The sequence below is a fragment of the Chenopodium quinoa genome, unplaced genomic scaffold, assembly GCF_001683475.1.
Source record: "Chenopodium quinoa cultivar QQ74 unplaced genomic scaffold, ASM168347v1, whole genome shotgun sequence".
Lineage (NCBI taxonomy): Eukaryota > Viridiplantae > Streptophyta > Magnoliopsida > Caryophyllales > Amaranthaceae > Chenopodium > Chenopodium quinoa.
The window spans coordinates 628,838-647,434 of NW_018744949.1; the positions used below are offsets into that span (position 1 = coordinate 628,838).

General features: G+C 41.1%; 2 protein-coding genes across 3 annotated transcripts; one reads left to right on the forward strand and one right to left on the reverse strand.

Moving 5' to 3' along the window:
- Nucleotides 1-215: 215 nt before the first annotated feature.
- Nucleotides 216-16,416, reverse strand: LOC110706237. Of its 2 annotated transcripts, none has more exons than XM_021884129.1 (8): nucleotides 15,682-16,416; nucleotides 2,184-2,228; nucleotides 1,951-2,052; nucleotides 1,785-1,862; nucleotides 1,018-1,706; nucleotides 773-910; nucleotides 581-661; nucleotides 216-503 (listed from the first exon to the last, which is right to left on the reverse strand). In XM_021884129.1, the coding sequence occupies exons 2-5, from the start codon at nucleotides 2,217-2,219 to the stop codon at nucleotides 1,086-1,088; spliced, it is 837 nt and encodes a 278-aa protein (XP_021739821.1). In that variant the 5' UTR covers nucleotides 2,220-2,228; nucleotides 15,682-16,416; the 3' UTR covers nucleotides 216-503; nucleotides 581-661; nucleotides 773-910; nucleotides 1,018-1,085. The 2 variants fall into 2 exon arrangements, with proteins under 2 accessions (XP_021739821.1, XP_021739820.1); XM_021884128.1 differs by lacking the exon at nucleotides 15,682-16,416 and adding an exon at nucleotides 2,727-5,238.
- Nucleotides 16,417-16,451: 35 nt separating this feature from the next.
- Nucleotides 16,452-17,901, forward strand: LOC110706238 (metallothionein-like protein 2A). Its single transcript, XM_021884131.1, has 3 exons — nucleotides 16,452-16,644; nucleotides 17,175-17,252; nucleotides 17,514-17,901. The coding sequence occupies exons 1-3, from the start codon at nucleotides 16,580-16,582 to the stop codon at nucleotides 17,605-17,607; spliced, it is 237 nt and encodes a 78-aa protein (XP_021739823.1). The 5' UTR covers nucleotides 16,452-16,579; the 3' UTR covers nucleotides 17,608-17,901.
- Nucleotides 17,902-18,597: the final 696 nt, after the last annotated feature.

Genomic DNA, 18,597 nt, shown 5'->3' on the forward strand with positions numbered 1-18,597 from the left:
TATTTCTATTTTTAGTACACAAAAGCCCTGAAAATTACAAATTTACCCTTAATTAAAAATTCTGATTTTAATAATTTTACTAGTGGGTGGGCCAACTTTCTCTCTCCAAACACTTTAATCACTTTCATTTACTCCCACTAATGTTTTCCCCTTAAATTTTGCCTCATGAACCGCAAAATCCCCCAAAGTTGCAAATAAAAATTAACGGAGGGAGTATTATTAATACAACAAACAATAGTAATAATATTTCGTCAATTGACAAACTTTTTGAGTATTAAACAAAACTGAAAATAATAACCATATCCTAGAACCCATATTACACATTCCAAACTGAAATGAATTAACAATATCCAAATCCTGTAAGATTATTCAGAACATTCCACAGTGGGAAAAAATACAAATCGAAATACAAGTAACTGAGCTCATAGATCTGTCAGCTCAGGAATTCGGCCCCTCCTTTGCCTAGCCTTGAAGTTAACCCCAGGCACTGATAATTCATGCATCTACATCCAAACAAAGTTACTTCAGATTCAAATTCAAAGTACACAGGTGAAACAACTACTTTAAGATCAAACCTCACATTATTCGCTCCAGCTTGTAGGGGTCTTACACTATCCCTTGCATCCCTTGGGTGTTGTTCACCGTAAGCAACATCCAATAGCTTCAACCACACAACCAAATACAAATGGAAAAAGGTTACTCTAAACCTTATTTGATTGAAGCAGAACACTATGCATACTATGCAATATAATACAAATACAAAAGTGCTTACCCCTAGTTTCCCGTAGTCGCCGGACAGCAATTTTTCTGATTTTGCTGCCTTCCCAATCTGTTGCATTGTCCACACTTTAATTCTTGGAAAAACATCCCACTGAATAGGATCCCTATCCAACCAATTCAAGTAAAATATCTGCCAAATAATAAAGGCAAAACAAGCAATTACTAAACCACAAAAGCAGAAGATAAAAAAAAAAAAAAAAAAAAAAAAAACAGGCAACAATACACTGAAAAACATACTACGGCAAATATTGCACACCCGCCGCATCCACTGGCAAACCCATTAGCATATAACGTCAAGCAAAGTTTTATACGCTCTCTAGCAACTTCGACAACACTAAAGAACACCAATCGTACTCAATTGCCTCCATAACACAGCTTACTGCAGGTAGTAGGTCAGACGTAAGCCGAGGTGACTGCGTGGGACACAACACCATCTTTAAAGCAATTATCAAGAACAACGTCTTGAATTCCTCTTCCTCTCCAACATCAAAGTACCCCTCCAGCCGATTCATCATATCTGAACTTAATGGTATGCCTACAGACGTGTAGACCTGACCAGATTGTCTACCAGATTTGGACTCCCACGATTTACCATACTTGAGAATAAATATCTGAACCTTCAAACGATCATGTTGGGTCATGGTTTTAGTACTAGGAACAGTCCTAGAACCCATTGGTATCCCTAGTACCCACCGAACCTGATTCTTTGAAAACCGAAACTCAAGTCCGTTGGGACTTCTAAGCATTTTACTGATTGGATCCATCCGTGTCATGACCCAATATGACAATTGCCTTGGTAAATGCATATCTAAAGCAAGATGTAAAAAACTGCCAAATCCCATCTCACAAACCCAACGTCTTCGCCTGTCATCAAATTTCTGGCATATGCGCCCAAATGACTCGACGTGGCAACTCATGTTAGGAGGCTGGCAATGAAATTACAGTAATTAAGTTAATGTTCCTATCCCACTCCCACTGACAACTGAATCAACAAGCAAACTTACCCGACTTCTGGCCTTTGAATGTTCAGCCATCACCTCCGCCCTACCTTTGACGGCCCCTCCATAACTTAATCCGTCATCCTAAGCACACTAGCAACTAAATTCATGCATAAACCATAATCGTGAAAATAAAGCAATTTCAAACACGCAGAATTTCGTAATCTAGTACCTTAAACAATTCTGGATACAAAGGCATGGTCTTCTGCTCACATACATTACCCTTGTTACTGAGCCCATACCCCCCATACCCCTTTTCATCTTCAGCCCCAACCTTCATAACCACAACATACCAAAACATTAAACCATAATTCAAAACATAAGCACATCCCCATAAAACCACAATTCAAAACATCATCACATCCCCAGCCTAAAGAATATTTTTTTAAAAAAAAAAACCCTCACCATTGTACGTTTTCGCTTACCATTCCCCGCTGACATTTTTGTAATCTGTCACATAAGAATACCCACAATAACCAATCAAAACAAATCAAACCTTGACACGATTTCACACCATAACACAATATCACATAGAACAAACGAATAATGACCACCAATGAATGCATAATTCACCTCATTCCATCAAATTTAATAATGGAATGAGCAGCATAATTGCACTCGTAATTAAAACAATCCCATTATATTCCGCAAATTCCACAAATTCCATTAATTTATTCAATTTATATCCAATTAACAAACATAATCGCAACAATTCCATTTTTTATTTCCACTTATATTCCTCTAATTCCACAAATTAACAATTAAAGTGAAACTATTACCATTTTTACTTTTGCTTTAACAGATCCGAACTGGAACTGCAACCCTAGCATCAAATTAATTATATCAACAGAAACAATCGATGTACTAAACATCGAACCCCAACCATAAAACATTCGAAAAACCGAAAAACAAAAAGCCAATTCGAAATTAAATTAAATCAGAAAGAACCTGGAAACACCAACAATTTGAGTTGGGACCTCCTCGACTTGAGTTCCGCCCAGAATTTGAGTTGGACCTCTTCGAGCCTCTTCGGGTTCGGTTCCGCCCTGAATTCCAGTTGAGCTTCAACGAAGTCGAATTGAAAACCCAGAATTCGTGCCTTTCTTCGACTAGGGCTTCAGAGTTTTCATGAAACTCCATAAGCGTCCAATGTTAACGGCGTCAATTGTGAGAAACCCAACATGATTACAATTGGCAAACCAAGTAAAACACGTCGGCAAAATGAGGCCACATCACCCATCCACCAAGTGACTTATAGTAGGTGAAATGTCGCCAATACCCCTGTGAGTAACATAACCTGTTACTCACTGTGAGTAATGGGGGCGCCCTCGTAATAATCACTACAAGTACATAGAACTTTATTCTCTGTTTTGATCGCATATATCTCGAATTTTTTCTCTTGAATTTGCCGGCAATTTGGGGGAAAATTTATGGGTAATTGTGACTAAATTTGCTGTGAACATCGCTCATTGTTGAATTGCTCTTGGATTGAAAATTAAACAAAGGTTTATCTATGATTTTCTTGGCAGCAAACTCATATAAAAATTTTTGTGGGTAGTGGGTACTAGTGTATAGCAACATTGTCATGGTTATGGACTTATGGGAGAGTGCATATGATTGGATGGCCTTTTGGGTTTAATTGTAGAGGCAAGTCAGCCATTGTTCCATTGATTTATATTCAACTTGGAGGTGTGGTTTGAGAGCTAGATTACATCATACTTTATTTGGTACTTATGGGAGTAAATTTTGAATTGAGAATTTGGCGCGAATTCGTTTCGATGCACTATTATATTTATTACTTCATATTGGTTCATTACATCCACGGTCCCAACATCAAGGGTTCTCCTCAATAAAACTTTGTGAGTATCCTCCCTCTTTATTTATTTATGCTTTACTTTAATTACACCGTGGACACTACAATATTCAAGTGTGGGGGAGGGTATTATTCATTGTATATATTAGGCTTTGGTAGTTTATAGTTAGATGTTTTAGTGTCATTTTGAATTTCTATTCCAAAATGTGAAATAAAAGATTTTCGAAAAGGAAAAAAAAAACATTTTCTATTTTTTTCATGAATTGATTGGCATTAGCTTGAGTAATTCGATAAGTAGCGTAAATCCTTTTGATGACAGTTATTTGTGGTAAGACGGTTTCGCTTTCCTCTTGTGCGATAAGTACCTATTGGAGGGCCACGAACCTTGTAAGACTCAAATCGAATACCCTCCTTCTTGATCGCCCCAATTGAGACTTGCATTTTAGCTTCCTAAGATCGATTATCGAAATGCTTGGATAATATGATTGAGGCATTTTCTTTTGTTATTTAGAGCTTTCAGATTCATCTTTAGGAATTTTTCTTTATATTTTTACTACCTTCTCTTGATAGCCACTTTGAGCCTTATTTCTTTCTTGATAACCCTTGTGTTACAAGCTTATGGTTTTTGTGATCCGTTGTTTGGATAAGAAGAATATTTTGCTGCATAATGATTTGTAATGATGAGCTCTAGTGAAGGAAGGTAGTGTTATGAAAAAAAAATTGAATAAAGTTGTGATTTATAAAAAAAAGAGAAAAAAAGAAAAAAAAAAAGAAAAAAAAAGAAGAAAAGATCATGTATCGAAAAAAATGATGAGAAATAAATAAGGGGGAATGTTATTATTGAATCATTGGAGTTGATAAGAAAGAGCAATGCGTTCATTGTTCGCAATTTGGTGTATGTATTCTCATGGTTAATATTTCTTGATTTCGTGCATATCAAATTTAAAGGTGTTATTTATAAGTTTTTGTTGGATTGATTTATTTAAGCACCACATTCCCAAATTTACATATCTCTCACCTTTGGTCCTTCTACCAGTGGAGGGCAAGATTTTGTGCAAGTCTTGACGAAGGTCATCAAATCGAAGTGAGGTATGAGCTAATATGGTTGAACATCCTTAGGGAAGGTTCAAACATGAGGAAAGGAAGCGGTAAGATTGGTTGGTTATTGAAGGGTGCTATAATTTGTCATTTCATCCATGCCATTGATTTGTGATACATAATTGAGTCTTGGATTAAAATGATTTTGGTTTTCAAATTAATCACTTAGTTAAGCAATTTGGTTTGGAAGTTCTTAATTTGGCTTTGTAGGTATGCCTTCTGAAAACCTTCACGAGACCATACTCGTCCACTAGGGTAGTGTTTAGGGTAAAAATACCCCTGTCCACGTGTACCAATCGTGTGCTGACACGTGTCAGCATCAGAGGGGTTCTAAGAGAACCAATCCTCTGGGGACACGTGGCACTCTAACCTGTGAAAGGGGAACTGATCCCCTCTCACTATAAATAGAGGAAAAACCTCATTTATTATAGATTCATAAATACACACCAAAAAACCGAGCAATATTAATTATAGAATTCTCTCAGAATCTGAGAGAAAAACCTTTACATTCCGCACTTTTATACATCCGGACACGTTCTAACTTGATCGTTGGAGGCGGAACTCCACCCAACCGGAGTTTCTGTGGTTTTGCAGGTACAGACGGTCGACGCGCATTCTTGGAATTGTAACTCTCCCGAGGGACTCCAAAAAACCTGAAACATTTGGCGCCGTCTGTGGGGAGAGTACTTTTGAGATGACATCAGAGTCTGTACCGCCTGCTGAAGGTAAACAGCCTACGGCTGAAGCTGAGGTCCACACGGACCAAAATAGTGGTGACTATCTTGAGGTCGACACCTATGTGGCCTTAGATGGGTCATTCAGAACAAGACGCACCCGTTCCAAGGAAACAAGGGAACGGGGTGAAGACAAAGTTGGTCCTAGCAATCTAACCGTCAAGCCGGCTGGGCTACCCTAAGCGGCGGAGGGTGCTGCTCTCGTTACTAGAGACGAACTCATCAAATTCATGACGAGTTTCAAAGGGGAGATCAAGGACCTGATAAACAAGTCAACTAGCACCAATAAGGGTTAGTCGGCCAAGAAACCTTCTCCCTCAGGGAAGCAGCACGTTAAGGATCGTGTGCCTACTCCTCACCCTAAAGCAAAGGGGGCGGATAGGCCCATGATCGACCTTTCAAAGCTCCGTTTCCCTGAATCAGGGAAAAGGAAGGCCATCCGGCAAGTTCAGCCAGATGGATCAAAAAGGACTTACTTAGATGCCCAGATGTTAATCCAACAGAAGAGAAGTCAACAATTGTCTGAGTCGGCCTCAACGTCAACTTACCTAGACAGTTTCCAGAGTACTTCAAAGAAGTATTCGGAAACAAACCGAGAGAGTCAGTCACGTGGCATGTCCGCACGTACTGGTCCTCGGATTATCCAGCCGGCTCCGTATGTGCACCAACAGCCATACATGCCAAATGGATCACTATACAAATAGACGGCTCTCTTTGGGGATCAGGCGGCAAAAAATGTCCAGCTCATGGACTGGCAGCTTTGGCTGCTAAACCTTGGGGAACAACCATTGGCGTTCTCCAGGGAGATAACCGAGGCAACTCAGCCGGCCAAGGTTAAGAACGTTTTGATTGGTACCTATGATGGTATCACCAACCCGGAAGACCACCTAATGGCTTATACCAACCTCATGTACTTACTGGGGTTGGATGACGTCGCCTGGTGCCGACACTTCCCGATGACATTGAAGGGTATAGCCCAACGATGGTTTGTTAATCTGCCAATTGGTTGCATCAATAACTTTAAGACGCTTGCATACTTGTTCGCGTCCAACTTCTCTATGAACATCCAAGCCAAAAAGACAAGTCTTGACTTGGGAACTACTCGGCAGGGAGATAGAGAAAGGCTAAGGTCCTATGTAAAGCTGTTTAATCTGATGAAAATTCAGATTCAAGGGCTGTCTTACGAAGTTGACTACACAGACTTCTTCAAGGGTCTGAAAGACGGGTCGACTTTCAAATTCGACTTAGTTAGAAATAGGGTGGCTACCCTCCAAGAAGCTCTGATGGAAGCCGAAGCCTATATACAGGTGATGGAGCTTTGTGCCATCAAGCAGTCGTCAGACCCTAAAAAGTCTGATAAAAAAGAGAGCCGGTTAGCTCAACCAGCCAAAAAAGAAGAGAGCAAGAAAAGAAAATAAGTATGGGTGGCGGATCATTCTGGTCAACCGTCCAAGAAGAAAAAGAAAGAGTTGAAGTCGTACGTTCCCAAGTACGAATTCAACAAGGACTGTTCTTCCATCCTCAAGGAGATTAAACACTGGTTGACCATTGAGAAACCGACTGTAGTGAAAAGTCCCATCAAAAGCCGGGACAAGAGCAAGCACTGTCACTTCCATGAGGATAAAGGCCATGACACCAATGGCTGCTATAGCCTCAGGCGGTTACTAGACCGTCTGGCTGGTGAGGGGGGGCTTTGAAGCCCTATATTCTGAAGTCCAAGGGTAACCCCCGAACAAACAGTGGATAGCCATCCAAGAAGCCTAACAACCTTGCTATAAGCTCCGACACTGATGAAGAGAAAATCTTTACTATAGCAGGCGGTTTCGCGGGAGGGGGTCTAACCATACAGGGCACCAAGGACAACATTAGAAAGCAAGAGGTCTATTCAGTGGATGAGGGCCAGGCATCGAAAGACACCTTCCCTGAGGTCATCATCTCTAAGATGACCCCATAGTCATCGAATGCAAGGTTTCCAACCAACGAGTGGGCCGGATCCTTATTGATATCGGGAGCTCGTTTGACCTTATCAGCTATCGGTGCTTGGCAAAGCTCAAGTACAAGCCTAGCAGCATGCATAAAGTCTCTCACTCCTTAGTTGGCTTTGGGGGGGGGGGGAAGTGCATCCGGCGGGAAGGATTGACCTACCCATCCGGTTAGGAGAAAAGGGGGAGGAACGACACATGGTCGTCAAGTTTTTGGTGGTCAAGGAATTGACCGCCTATAATCTGATTTTGGGCCGTGCAACCCCCAACGAGTCCAAGGCAGTCATCATCCCATCCCTCATGCTGATCAAATTTGAGAGGGATGATGGGTCAGCGGGTTCCTTGAATGGGATCAAAAGACGGTAAGGGAGTGCTATCTCTTAGACGTCAAGCCTACTGTAGCCGTAGCCGGCCAAGGCGAGGAACCTGTTGACCTTGATGACTTCAAGGAAGCCGCACTTTCTCCCAAAGCAACCGGCAAAAAGAGAAAGGCAGACCACCTGGTGGCCGTAAAATAAGAGAAGGGTACCTAGAAGATGTGTGTTGATTACACAGATTTGAACAAGGCATGTCCGAAGGATAGCTGTCCACTTCCAAAGATCGACAATCTAGTCAAATCTACACCCGGTCATGCCTTGATGAGCTTTATGGAAACCTATTCAGGCTTCCATCAGATACCCATGTGGAAAAAAAATCAAGAGAAGACGACATACGTCACTGATCAAGGGTTATTCTATTATACGGTGATGCCGTTTGGGCTGAAGAATGCGCCTGCTACCTTCCAACAAATGATTAATACAGTCTTCATCAATCAAATTGGGAGAAATGTGGAGGTGTACATTGATGACATGATAGTCAAATCTAAGCTATAGACGGATCACTTTGCTGACCTCCAAGAAACGTTCACCACCCTCAGGCGGCATAAGGTCATGCTTAATCCCAAGAAGTGTGTCTTTGGTGTTGAGTTTGAGAGGTTTCTCGGATTTTTTATAGAGGCCAACTCGGAAATGGTACAGGCGGTAATTGACATTAAGTCACCCGCACTGTCAAGGAAGTCCAAAAACTTACCGGTTGTCTTGCAGCATTGGGGAGATTCCTCAGCCAATCAGGTGACAAGTGCCTCTACTTCTTCCAGGCAATCAAAAAGAAGACTAGATTCAAATGGGGGGAAAATGCTGAGACAGCATTCCAGAAATTGAAAGAGCACCTCCACTCATTGCCACGGTTGGTTAGCCCTCTAGTAGGAGAGGTTCTCTATATGTATTTGGCCATCTTAGATCATGCTCTCAGTGCCGTTCTCCTAGCTGAGAGAGACGGCATTCAGCTCCCGCTCTATTTCATTGGCCATGTTCTTCGAAATGCTGAGCTGCGATACCCCTTGGTTGAAAATTTTGGCCTTGCTCTATTCATGGCAATCAAGAAGTTGAAACCATACTTCTTAGCACATCCGGTGGTGGTCTACACAAACCAACCCCTTAAGCGGCCAATGACAACCTTGGAGTCATCTGGCAAAATTCTCAAATGGGCTATCGAAATGCAAAGTTTGGAAATAGCTTTCGAACTAAGTAAGGCAGTGAAAGGTCAGGCGTTCGCCGACTTCATTGTCGAAATGACAAGGCCAACTCAGCCGGAAAATGTTAATCAGGTTTGGAATTTATATGTAGATGGGAGCTCTACTTTGAACGGCTGTGGTGCAGGCGTAATTTGCAAATATCCGGAAGGGGAAAAATATGAATATGCACTACGGTTCAAGTTCCAAGCCTCAAATAATGAGGCGGAGTATGAGGCCCTGCTAGCCGGTATCCGCATGTGTAAGGCGGTAGGGGCAAGGAAAGTTGACGCCTGCTCTAATTCTCTATTAATCGTTAGCCAATACCATGGTGATTACGAGGCCACCCATCCGACTATGATCATATACCCGCAGGCAGTCAAAGACGAGGCCGGGACACTTGACAAATTTCATCTAAGTCAGGTGCCCAGGTCAGAAAATAATCAGGCGGATGCACTATCTAAGTTGGCATCATCCGCCTCTTGTGATAAGCCTAGGTCAGTCTTTTGGGAAGTTATGGAAAAAAGAAGGATTGAACATGATCCCATTGGAGTTCTTGACCGAAGCTTGACCTGGATGGATGCCATCCGGGTTTATCTGGCAGACGTCACTCTTCCGGATGCACCTTCAGATGCGGCTGCATTGAAGAAGCGAGCCGCAAGTTTTGAGATTCTTAATGGAGAACTCTTCAGGAAGGGTTACCTCCAGCCGCTGCTGAAATGTGTTACCTTAGAAAGGGGGAAGGAAGTTCTAGAGGATCTGCACTCGGGCTTTTGTGCATCACATATAGGCGACAGAACTCTAGCAAAAAGGGCCAAGCGACATGGCTACTTCTAGCCCACTCTTGAGCTAGACGCCATGGAAATGGTGAAGAAGTGTGATAAGTGTCAAAGATTTGGCAAACTCATACACCGTCCGGCCACTGATTTTACGGCTATCTACAGCCCGGTTCCATTTGCGAAATGGGCATGGACATCCTGGGTCCACATACGCCTGCTACAAGCAGACGAAGGTACATCATGGTTGCTGTAGATTACTTCACCAAATGGGTTGAGGCAGAGGCGATGAAGGTCATTAAGACAAAGGATGTCATCTCCTTTATTTGGAGAAACATAATCACCCGGTTTGGGGTACCTATGTCTATGGTCTTTGACAATGGCCCTCAGTTTAAAACACCTACCCTCAAGAGCTAGTTTGGAGATCAAGGGATCTCGCATTGTTTTGCATCAGTCGGCCGTCCCCAAGCAAACGGCCAAGTTGAAGCCTTCAACAAGCTCATCTCAAACGGCATTAAAAAAGAAAATTAAAAGAGCTGGTGGTCTATGGGCAGATGAGTTGCCTCAAGTCCTATGGGCCATCAGAACAACTGAAAAAGGGGAAACCGATGAAACCCTGTATCTCATGACATACGGCACTAAAGTCGTTCTGCCTATTAAACATTACGAGCCAACACTTCGAATCATGCTCTATGATGAAAAGGCTAATTGGGAGGCCATGCGTCTACCATTGGATTCACTCCCGGAGCGCAGGGGCAATGCTGCCTTGCGTTATGAGATATACCGTCTGAGATTGACTAGAGCCTATAACAGAAGAGTGCAAAAATGACCCTTAAAGGTGGGGGACTTTGTGTTACGAAAAATGGAGGCAACCGGTAGGGCCAATGAACAAGGAAAGTTAACCCCTAATTGGGAAGGCCCCTACCGGATTTTTGAAGAAGTTAGAGGCATCACCTACCGCCTGGAAACTCTAGACGGTAGGCAGCTAGCCAGAACTTGGAATGTAGATAACTTGAAAAAGTACTACTTTATTTTCATTGTTTCTTGTACAAAGTCCTGTCTGTGCAATACACAACCTTGGATAAATCATAACTCAAGCTGCTTTAACCGACTGTCTAGGTTAAAGATAACACACGACCATTTGAATAATCAATTGAAACCTAGATACAACCGGTCGTTGCTTCAGAGCAACACAAACGGTAACTGATATTTTGGTCAAATATAACCAGTCTTTGCCCAAAGGCACTACAGCCGGTTATAAACCCAAATTATGCAAGGTCAAAACCTTGGCAATTAATTCATAACCTGGTTATGATGCATACGCCCGGCCAATGGCCGCCTGCATCCTAACAAACGGCGATGGCAGGTTACCCAATGGGTAACTCGTGGCCAGTTAAACGAGTAATATAGTTTGGCCCTAGTCGGCACTGTCTACTAATCCAACTTGGAATAATTCTTCTTTAAATACGGCCAATGACCGCCTGTCTATCCGTTCGGATGCTTGTTTGGACGGCTGCCTACTTAGGGTTGGGCAATATTAAGCAAACAGTCGTTTAAGGGCACGTAAAGCCAATGCATCTGGCATACCGCATGTGCTGGATCAAATTGCAAAAAGAAAAATTGCAAGAACGAGTTTACTAGAAAAATGGCAAAAATTGAAGCGAATTATATCAAAGGCAAAACCGACTCAGTCGGCAAATTATATTATTCAAATCATTGTCAGCTGGAACTACGTCCGGGGAAAAGAAGTACAAAAATACTCGGCTCGCAGGCCGGAGATAGAAAAAGAAACAATCAGGTCACAACAGCTGGAAAGGCTGAGATGTCTTGAGTTTGCTGGGGTTGAGCTTCATAATCCTCACCCGGCGCTTGTTCTTCCGCCTGCTCCTCCTCTTCTTCCTCGACAATGCCAGCCCATTCCTCGAAGGGAGCTGGCTTCTCAAGCCCAAGGGTTTGAGCGTTGTACACCTCGGTGGCGTACTTGTACCTCAGGTCGAAAAACTCCCATTCGGTGTTCCGGGTGGATGAGGGTCCAGGCCATTTTCATGCATGGCTCGCACTCAGTAACTACAAAGTCGGCCGAAAAAAAGGTTAGTCACTCATTTATGGTACAACCGGCAAAAAAGTAGAATGTACAAAAGCACCCCAACCGGCCAATCACCTCAACAAGTAGCGAGTTGATGCGGTCAATGTTGACCTGGTGAGGGTCCTCAGCATCCTCTTAGCATACTGCTGGAGGTCAGGCCAACAAGAAAAGGCATATGCAACTACAGATTTATATGTTAAGTATTGAGCATAGGCGGCACCTACATTCTGCCGACTGCCTGAAGAATCCCCTGATTGGATAGCTTGGGACATGACTCGCATAGGCCCAAGCGGCCTGGGGGGGGGGGTCAACGGTGAGAGCCATACCTTCATTTTCAGGCTGAGGGGTCATCTCACCCCAGCCGCATTGGAACCGGTCGCTACAGCAAGCAGCCAACTTGAGGGAGTTTCAGGCTCCCTCGTCTCAGCCTTAGCCGACCCTGTGTTTAGGCCAAGATCTTTAAGGCTCTTTCCTGCTGAGGTGGGCCTCTCAGGCACAAGCGGCCTGTCGGAAAAGGTAGGGGCAGCTAGAGTCCTCCTAGACTTGGAAGGAGGCTGGGAGGGCTCCTCGCCCGGTCTTTTCAGCATCTTGGTTAGGGAGCGAGGAACATTCTTACTCCCCGTCTAAAAAAGAAAACAAAACAAAACAGCCGGTTAATATCATAATTGACTTCAAACTATACAGACAGTAATATCAGCCGGAGCTTACTCCATTATCTTTGGCCGCCAGTTGAGCCCTCTTCTTCTCTAACTGATCCTTCCGGATTTGAGTAGCCGATTTAGTGGGTGTCTTCACTGGAGGCACCAACTCTAATCCTTTCTCTACCAAGAAGAAAATCAAAAAGTCAAAATCCATTCAAGTATGATACAGACGGCATAAAGTGCCGGTTATCAGTCAACATATGTCTGCTATAAACAATGTTCTAAGGCCACAGGCGAAAAGGAATGCCTCGTCCTTTAGCCAGCCCGGATGAGGGATCCAGTTCTTGGGGACAATGACTTCAGTCCCATCATCCAAAGGCAGGGAGGTCTTCTTGAAGAGGCCCGTCTCCATTATTTGCGCCCAATCCTCCTCCGGTACTCTAGGTTGGGCGCATTTCTTTCCAAGGAGAGCCGGTGCTTATTGTAGTAACGCAGCCGGTGGTTTAGACGCAACGATGGGGAAGAAACCAAGTAAAACTTTCTCTTCCAGCTGCTCTATTTTGACTGCTTGTCAAGCATCATCATGTATTCCGGATGCGTGGTCAATGTATACCACGCATTCTAGCCGCCTGGTGCACGGCTGAGGTAGTACATATGTGCAAATGCCTCCCAGCTAGGCGTTATGTCCTACATCTCACAGGCGGCAATGTATCCTAATATATTCACCCAAGAATTGGGTGTTAACTGCCAAACGCCAAGGTCGTAGCCTCTTAGAATGGTTTTTATTGTATTATGGAGGGGGAACTGGAGGCCGGATTTAAATGCCGCCTCACAATAGCCGAAATAGTTGTCGGCATGAACAAGTTCGTCATCCCAGACGACGATTGCCTCAACAGGCGGCACAACAATTTCCCATCCTACCCCAACCGAGCGCTTCTGTTAAAATCTGGGTAAGGTGGAATTTAAAGTGACCACATCCCTGGCGGTCATGTGCGCTTTTGTTGGGTTATTGATTGAGAGCCATTTATACGCTCCTCATCCCCTTGGGGGGTATCCGGTTCCATAGTAGACTCTGAAGAGTCTGATTGTTGGACGGTCTCTTCACCGCCTATATCCTCGGACTCTTCCAAGATATCATCACTAGGCGTGCTAGGTACAACCGGATGGTCATAATGTACAATGTCAGCTAGAGCTTCGGCTGAGCCGTCTGATTGGTATTCGGGATCTACAGCTGTCTGTCTCGTCCGAGCCATTCTGTCCTGCACATGAACAGAGACGGTCGGATTCGCAGAAGAGTAAGGGTGGTGCAAACACCCCCAGACGGCATCCCCAGTCCTAGACTCAGCCATATCCGGTGACCGGCTGACAACTGTCCTAGGTCGTGCCGTGTGTGTGTTGGGTGAGTCCATTATTCTATACAAGCTATACAACCGGAAAAACTCAAAAACGTTGCAAGGAGTAGAGACAATACCTTGAAGATACTTCGAGTGGGGAAGTTGGCTATCTGGATCAGCAGCCGAAAATCTTTTTTGTTGCTTGCTAGATACCTAGACAGTAGCCCGGATGTATCCTCTTGAAGCGCAACTGAAAATTGGAGAAAAGACGGTTGCCCGGATGTACCCTCTTGAAGAGCAATTGAAGATTGTTTAACAACCAAGCCGTTCCTCAAAAGCTTTGCTTGAAAATACCCCAGACGGTTGACCTGTTGTGGGTGTATTGAAAGCAATTGGAATCAATCAAAGGATCCCCCAAGCGGTTTTAATGTGTTTTGGGTGATGAGCACACAAACGGAAGCCGGTTGAGTGAAGAAAAGAAAGACGGTTGTGCAAGAAAAATAGCATCCGGTATTAGAGCTTTCTCTCTTTCTCAGAAAAATTTCTCAAAAAATGGCAAAGTGTTGAAAATGAGGGGGAGGCGGCCATCTCTACTTATAGAGAACCCCAGAAGGAGACGAACCGTCACCTTCCCAATTCAAACTCAAATTCAAAATAAAAAAAAAACAGAGAGAGATAGAAGGAGACGAAACGTCACCTTCTCAGAGCATGACATCTGTCACAGGTGTGACGTGGCAAGCCACGTGGCACCTGTGAGGGGCAAATGTTTAGGGTAAAAATACCCCTGTCCACGTGGACCAATCGTGTGCTGACACGTGTTAGCATCAGAGGGGATCTGAGAGAACCAATCATCTGGGACACGTGACACTTTAACCTATGAAAGGGGAACTGATCCCCTCTCACTATAAATAGAGGAAAAACCTCATTCATTATAGATTCATAAATACACACAAAAAACCCGAGCAATATTAATTGCATAATTCTCTCGGAATCTAAGAGAACAACATTTACATTCCGCACTTTTATATATCCGGACACGTTCTAACTTGATCGTCGAAGGCAGAACTCCACCCAACCGGAGTTTCCGTGGTTTTGCAGGTACAGACGGTCGACGCGAATTCTTGGAATTGTAACTCTCCCGAGGGACTCCAAAAACCCCGAAACAGGTAGCCTAGAGGTTGTAAGGGCTTGTTGCACATGCTAAGTGTAATCGTGATTCCTACGATAGTGAGTATTAGGATTTATTGCTTTATAGGTTAGTTTTATTTTGTTTTGATAGTTTAGTTTATTGCTTTCCTCGAGGACGAGCAAAGGTTATATGTGGCGTGTAAGGATCCAAATCCAAAAAAGAATGAAAGCAAACATCAATTAAAAAAAAAAAAGGACTCAATCCCTACAATACAAAAATATAACAAACAACAATTAAAGCAATAAAAATACAATATTGTATAAAATATTGTTTGAATAACAATTAAAACAACAAACAACATTAAAATTAGGCTTTGATTAGCATAGAAAACCCAAAAAGGGGTAAAAACAATATAAAACAAGCCAAAAATGCACAATCTAAACAAAAAAACATGCTAACAAACTGAATAACAATATTCTCAAATTCTAATTAAACGAGTTTAAAAACATCTAACCCAACAACCTTTATCTAACCCAACAACATAAATCCAAATTATATGAACAAGACAGCAACAACTGACATGCAAGACTGTATGAAAGAAATTAAATAAAAAATTATATGAACTTGACTACATAATTTAGCAAAACCATAAAATTTAAATAAACAAAACAAAAAATAAACAACAATACAATTTAACAACATCAAACAAAACGAAAAAAATCTGGAAAAAAAAAACGAAAATAAACTAAGAAGCAAAATACCTTCTTTCAAAAAAAAAAAATGCAAAATACACTGATTGATGAAGGAGAGGATTATAAGAACGCGTCTCGTGGTGGACTGAAGGAAAGAAGGAGATTTGAGAAATGGCTGAGGAGATTATGAGAGAGAAAGAGAAAGCTGAGAAACGACTGTTAAGATTTGAGAAAGAGAATGTGAGGATTTTTGGGTTTTTCTTTTTATATGGTGGATTAGCTTTCTTTAGGCTTGGGCTTAGATTTCCGTTTATTTAGGTATGTTTATATTTTATTTTTATTTTTTTATTTTTTATTTTTATAATATAAGTATATTACGTTCAGGTTTTCAGGTCAGGTTCGGGTTAATCCGACCTGATTTGATCCAAAAATATTTGCGGGTTAGATGGGTCATTTTTCGGGTTAAAAATATCAACCTTAACCTAACCTATTTAATTATTAAGTCGGGTATCGACTCATTTAAGTTTTCGGGTTAAAAATCTCAACCCAAACCTATTATTTTCGGGTTGGATTCGGGTCAGATTTTCAAGTCGTGTCAGCTTTTGTCAGGAATCGATCACAAGTTAAAATGGAGCAACATCACACGAATCGATCACAAGTTAAAAGGATACACATCGAGAACATACTAGTAAATCCCAACAAAATTCCAAATTAAGTGGAGGATAGAGCTTCCCTCACTTCCGATGCTAACATTAGATGGTCAACAGCATCAAAATCATCGTCGTCTTATACGATGACGACAAGTGTGCGGTTAATCATTTCACTCTCTCTCCTCACCACACTATTATATGTAAAACCCCCTTCACTCTCTTTCTTATCTCTATCCGCTCCACTCTCTTTTGATAGTATCATCTTCATCATCAACTCTCAATTACTTTTGCTAACTTTTTCGGTTACTCTTTGAAATATGTCTTGCTGTGGTGGTAATTGTGGTTGTGGATCTAACTGCGGTTGCGGCAGCGGCTGCGGAGGGTAATTATCATCCTTTTTTTAATTGTTATTTTTACGAATGGTTTCTCTTGACGATTTATGTTAGTCGGCCCCGGTTTCGTTGACGTTTGCTCTATTGGATTTGAATAGTTTATTGAAATAATTACCGTGGTGGAACGATGATTGTTATATATTTCCTCTGTTTTTTAATAATCACACCATACTTTTTATCACGATTTTAAGAAGGTGATTAGATTAGGTAAATAAATATTAAGCTATGAAATTTAAACTGTAGTAACTTATCCCTTTCTTCTTATTGGTGGTAAAATTTCGTAAATTAATTTATTGGTTTACCTGTTTTAATATCTTCTTTAAAATACGTGTCAAAGATTTGTGTTGTATAAAATGTGTGTCAAAGATTTGTGTTGTATAAGTAAATAAAAATGGAGGAAATAATTTGTTGTTTTGAAACTTTACCCTGTTTTTTTTACAAAGGGTTTTATTTTCTTATCAATTTTGATTAATGTAATTTTAATCAAAATCACTTGATTTATCAAATTTTGTTTATTCAGATGCAAGATGTTCCCTGACTTCGTCGAGAACAGCTCTAACCCCACCGTTCTCGTCTCCGGTGTTGCCCCCAAGATCTCGTGAGTTTTTTTTTTTCTTTTTTTTTTTTTTTTTTGAAATCAGATCATATGAATATACGATGAATTTGAAAATTGAAATCATCAAACACTAAATGAATGGCTCATGTGTCTAATGTAATAACAAAATTAGACGGTGAGGTTTATGAAATTAATAGTGAATTGATAAACAATTTAGTGAGAGTTTATAGGTTAACTATGGTTATTTGTTTCATGGAAATTATACAGAAATTCGTTGGTTAACTTGGGAATGAATGAATACAGGTACGCTGAAGGAGCAGAGAACGGAGTAGCTGCCGATAATGGCTGCAAGTGCGGTGCCAACTGCCAATGCGACCCATGCAACTGTGGCAAATGAATACCATCTTAATTAATCAAGATGATGAAATATTTAAACTAATGTTGTGTTAAGAAGTGTTCTATGTTTCTGGGACTATTGTTGTGGTGTATAAGCCAAACTCCTAATTAGGGTTTATTGCTTAGAATAATCGTATTATAACAGCCATATGATATGATATGATATCGTGTTGTATGTGATGTTTACTTTTCACTAGTTGGACTAATTATAATATTGTGTTTGTTTCAGAACACTTTGTGATTTTGGAGACTTTTTACCAGTTGGACTAATTATAATATTGTGTTTGTTTTATAACACTGTGATTTTGGTTGGTCTTCATATCTTTCAAATCTGCAATCCTATAGTTCCTTTACTTCCATTATTATTTAAAATGGCAAGAGCTTGTACTAATACACTAATTAATGATATTGTGTTTGAGATTACTTTGTGATTGCAATGGTCTCCATCTTTTAAAATACACAATACACTCTGCTTCATCTGTATCATTCTTATTTTTCGCATTTTGCAATTCACATATTTGAAAATTTTTACATAAATATCTCTCGTGATTAGTAACCGAGGTACAAAATTTTAATATATGAAGCAGATTAATAAGGATGATCAATAAAAAAAATAGAGGGATTATTATGTACCATATGAGAATACTAAAATGACAATATTCAACCTATGTATTATTTGTAAAATTTTAATTTGATAAACAAATTACCTAAAAAAACGTGTTATTAAATAATCAAACTATATACTTTGCTCTTTTTACAAGTATATTTTTTACAAGTATAATTTTACAAGTGAAGCGTTTTTTTACGGACACATATGACAATGTAAATTCTAAAAGTTTGACCAATAATAATTAGTGAATATTAGTAAACTACTTATTGAGGCAAGTTGAGGCAAGTATCTACGAGAATATAATTTTTCTTATGTACGATGTATAAATCATTAACATTAGTTAAAGTGGAATTTATGTAGTGTAAAAAGTTAAAACGTTTG

Bases quoted from the DNA above. Each gene is read 5' to 3' on its own strand.
- LOC110706237 (XM_021884128.1), bottom strand. From the start codon at position 2,918: ATGGAGTTTCATGAAAACTCTGAAGCCCTAGTCGAAGAAAGGCACGAA. The intron at 1,863-1,950 runs GTACTAGATTAC...TAGTGTGCTTAG, and splicing joins TGTATCCAGAATTGTTTAAG to GATGACGGATTAAGTTATGG. The intron at 1,707-1,784 runs GTAAGTTTGCTT...TTTCATTGCCAG, and splicing joins ATTCAAAGGCCAGAAGTCGG to CCTCCTAACATGAGTTGCCA.
- LOC110706238 (XM_021884131.1), top strand. From the start codon at position 16,580: ATGTCTTGCTGTGGTGGTAATTGTGGTTGTGGATCTAACTGCGGTTGC. The intron at 16,645-17,174 runs GTAATTATCATC...TTGTTTATTCAG, and splicing joins TGCGGCAGCGGCTGCGGAGG to ATGCAAGATGTTCCCTGACT. The intron at 17,253-17,513 runs GTGAGTTTTTTT...GAATGAATACAG, and splicing joins GGTGTTGCCCCCAAGATCTC to GTACGCTGAAGGAGCAGAGA.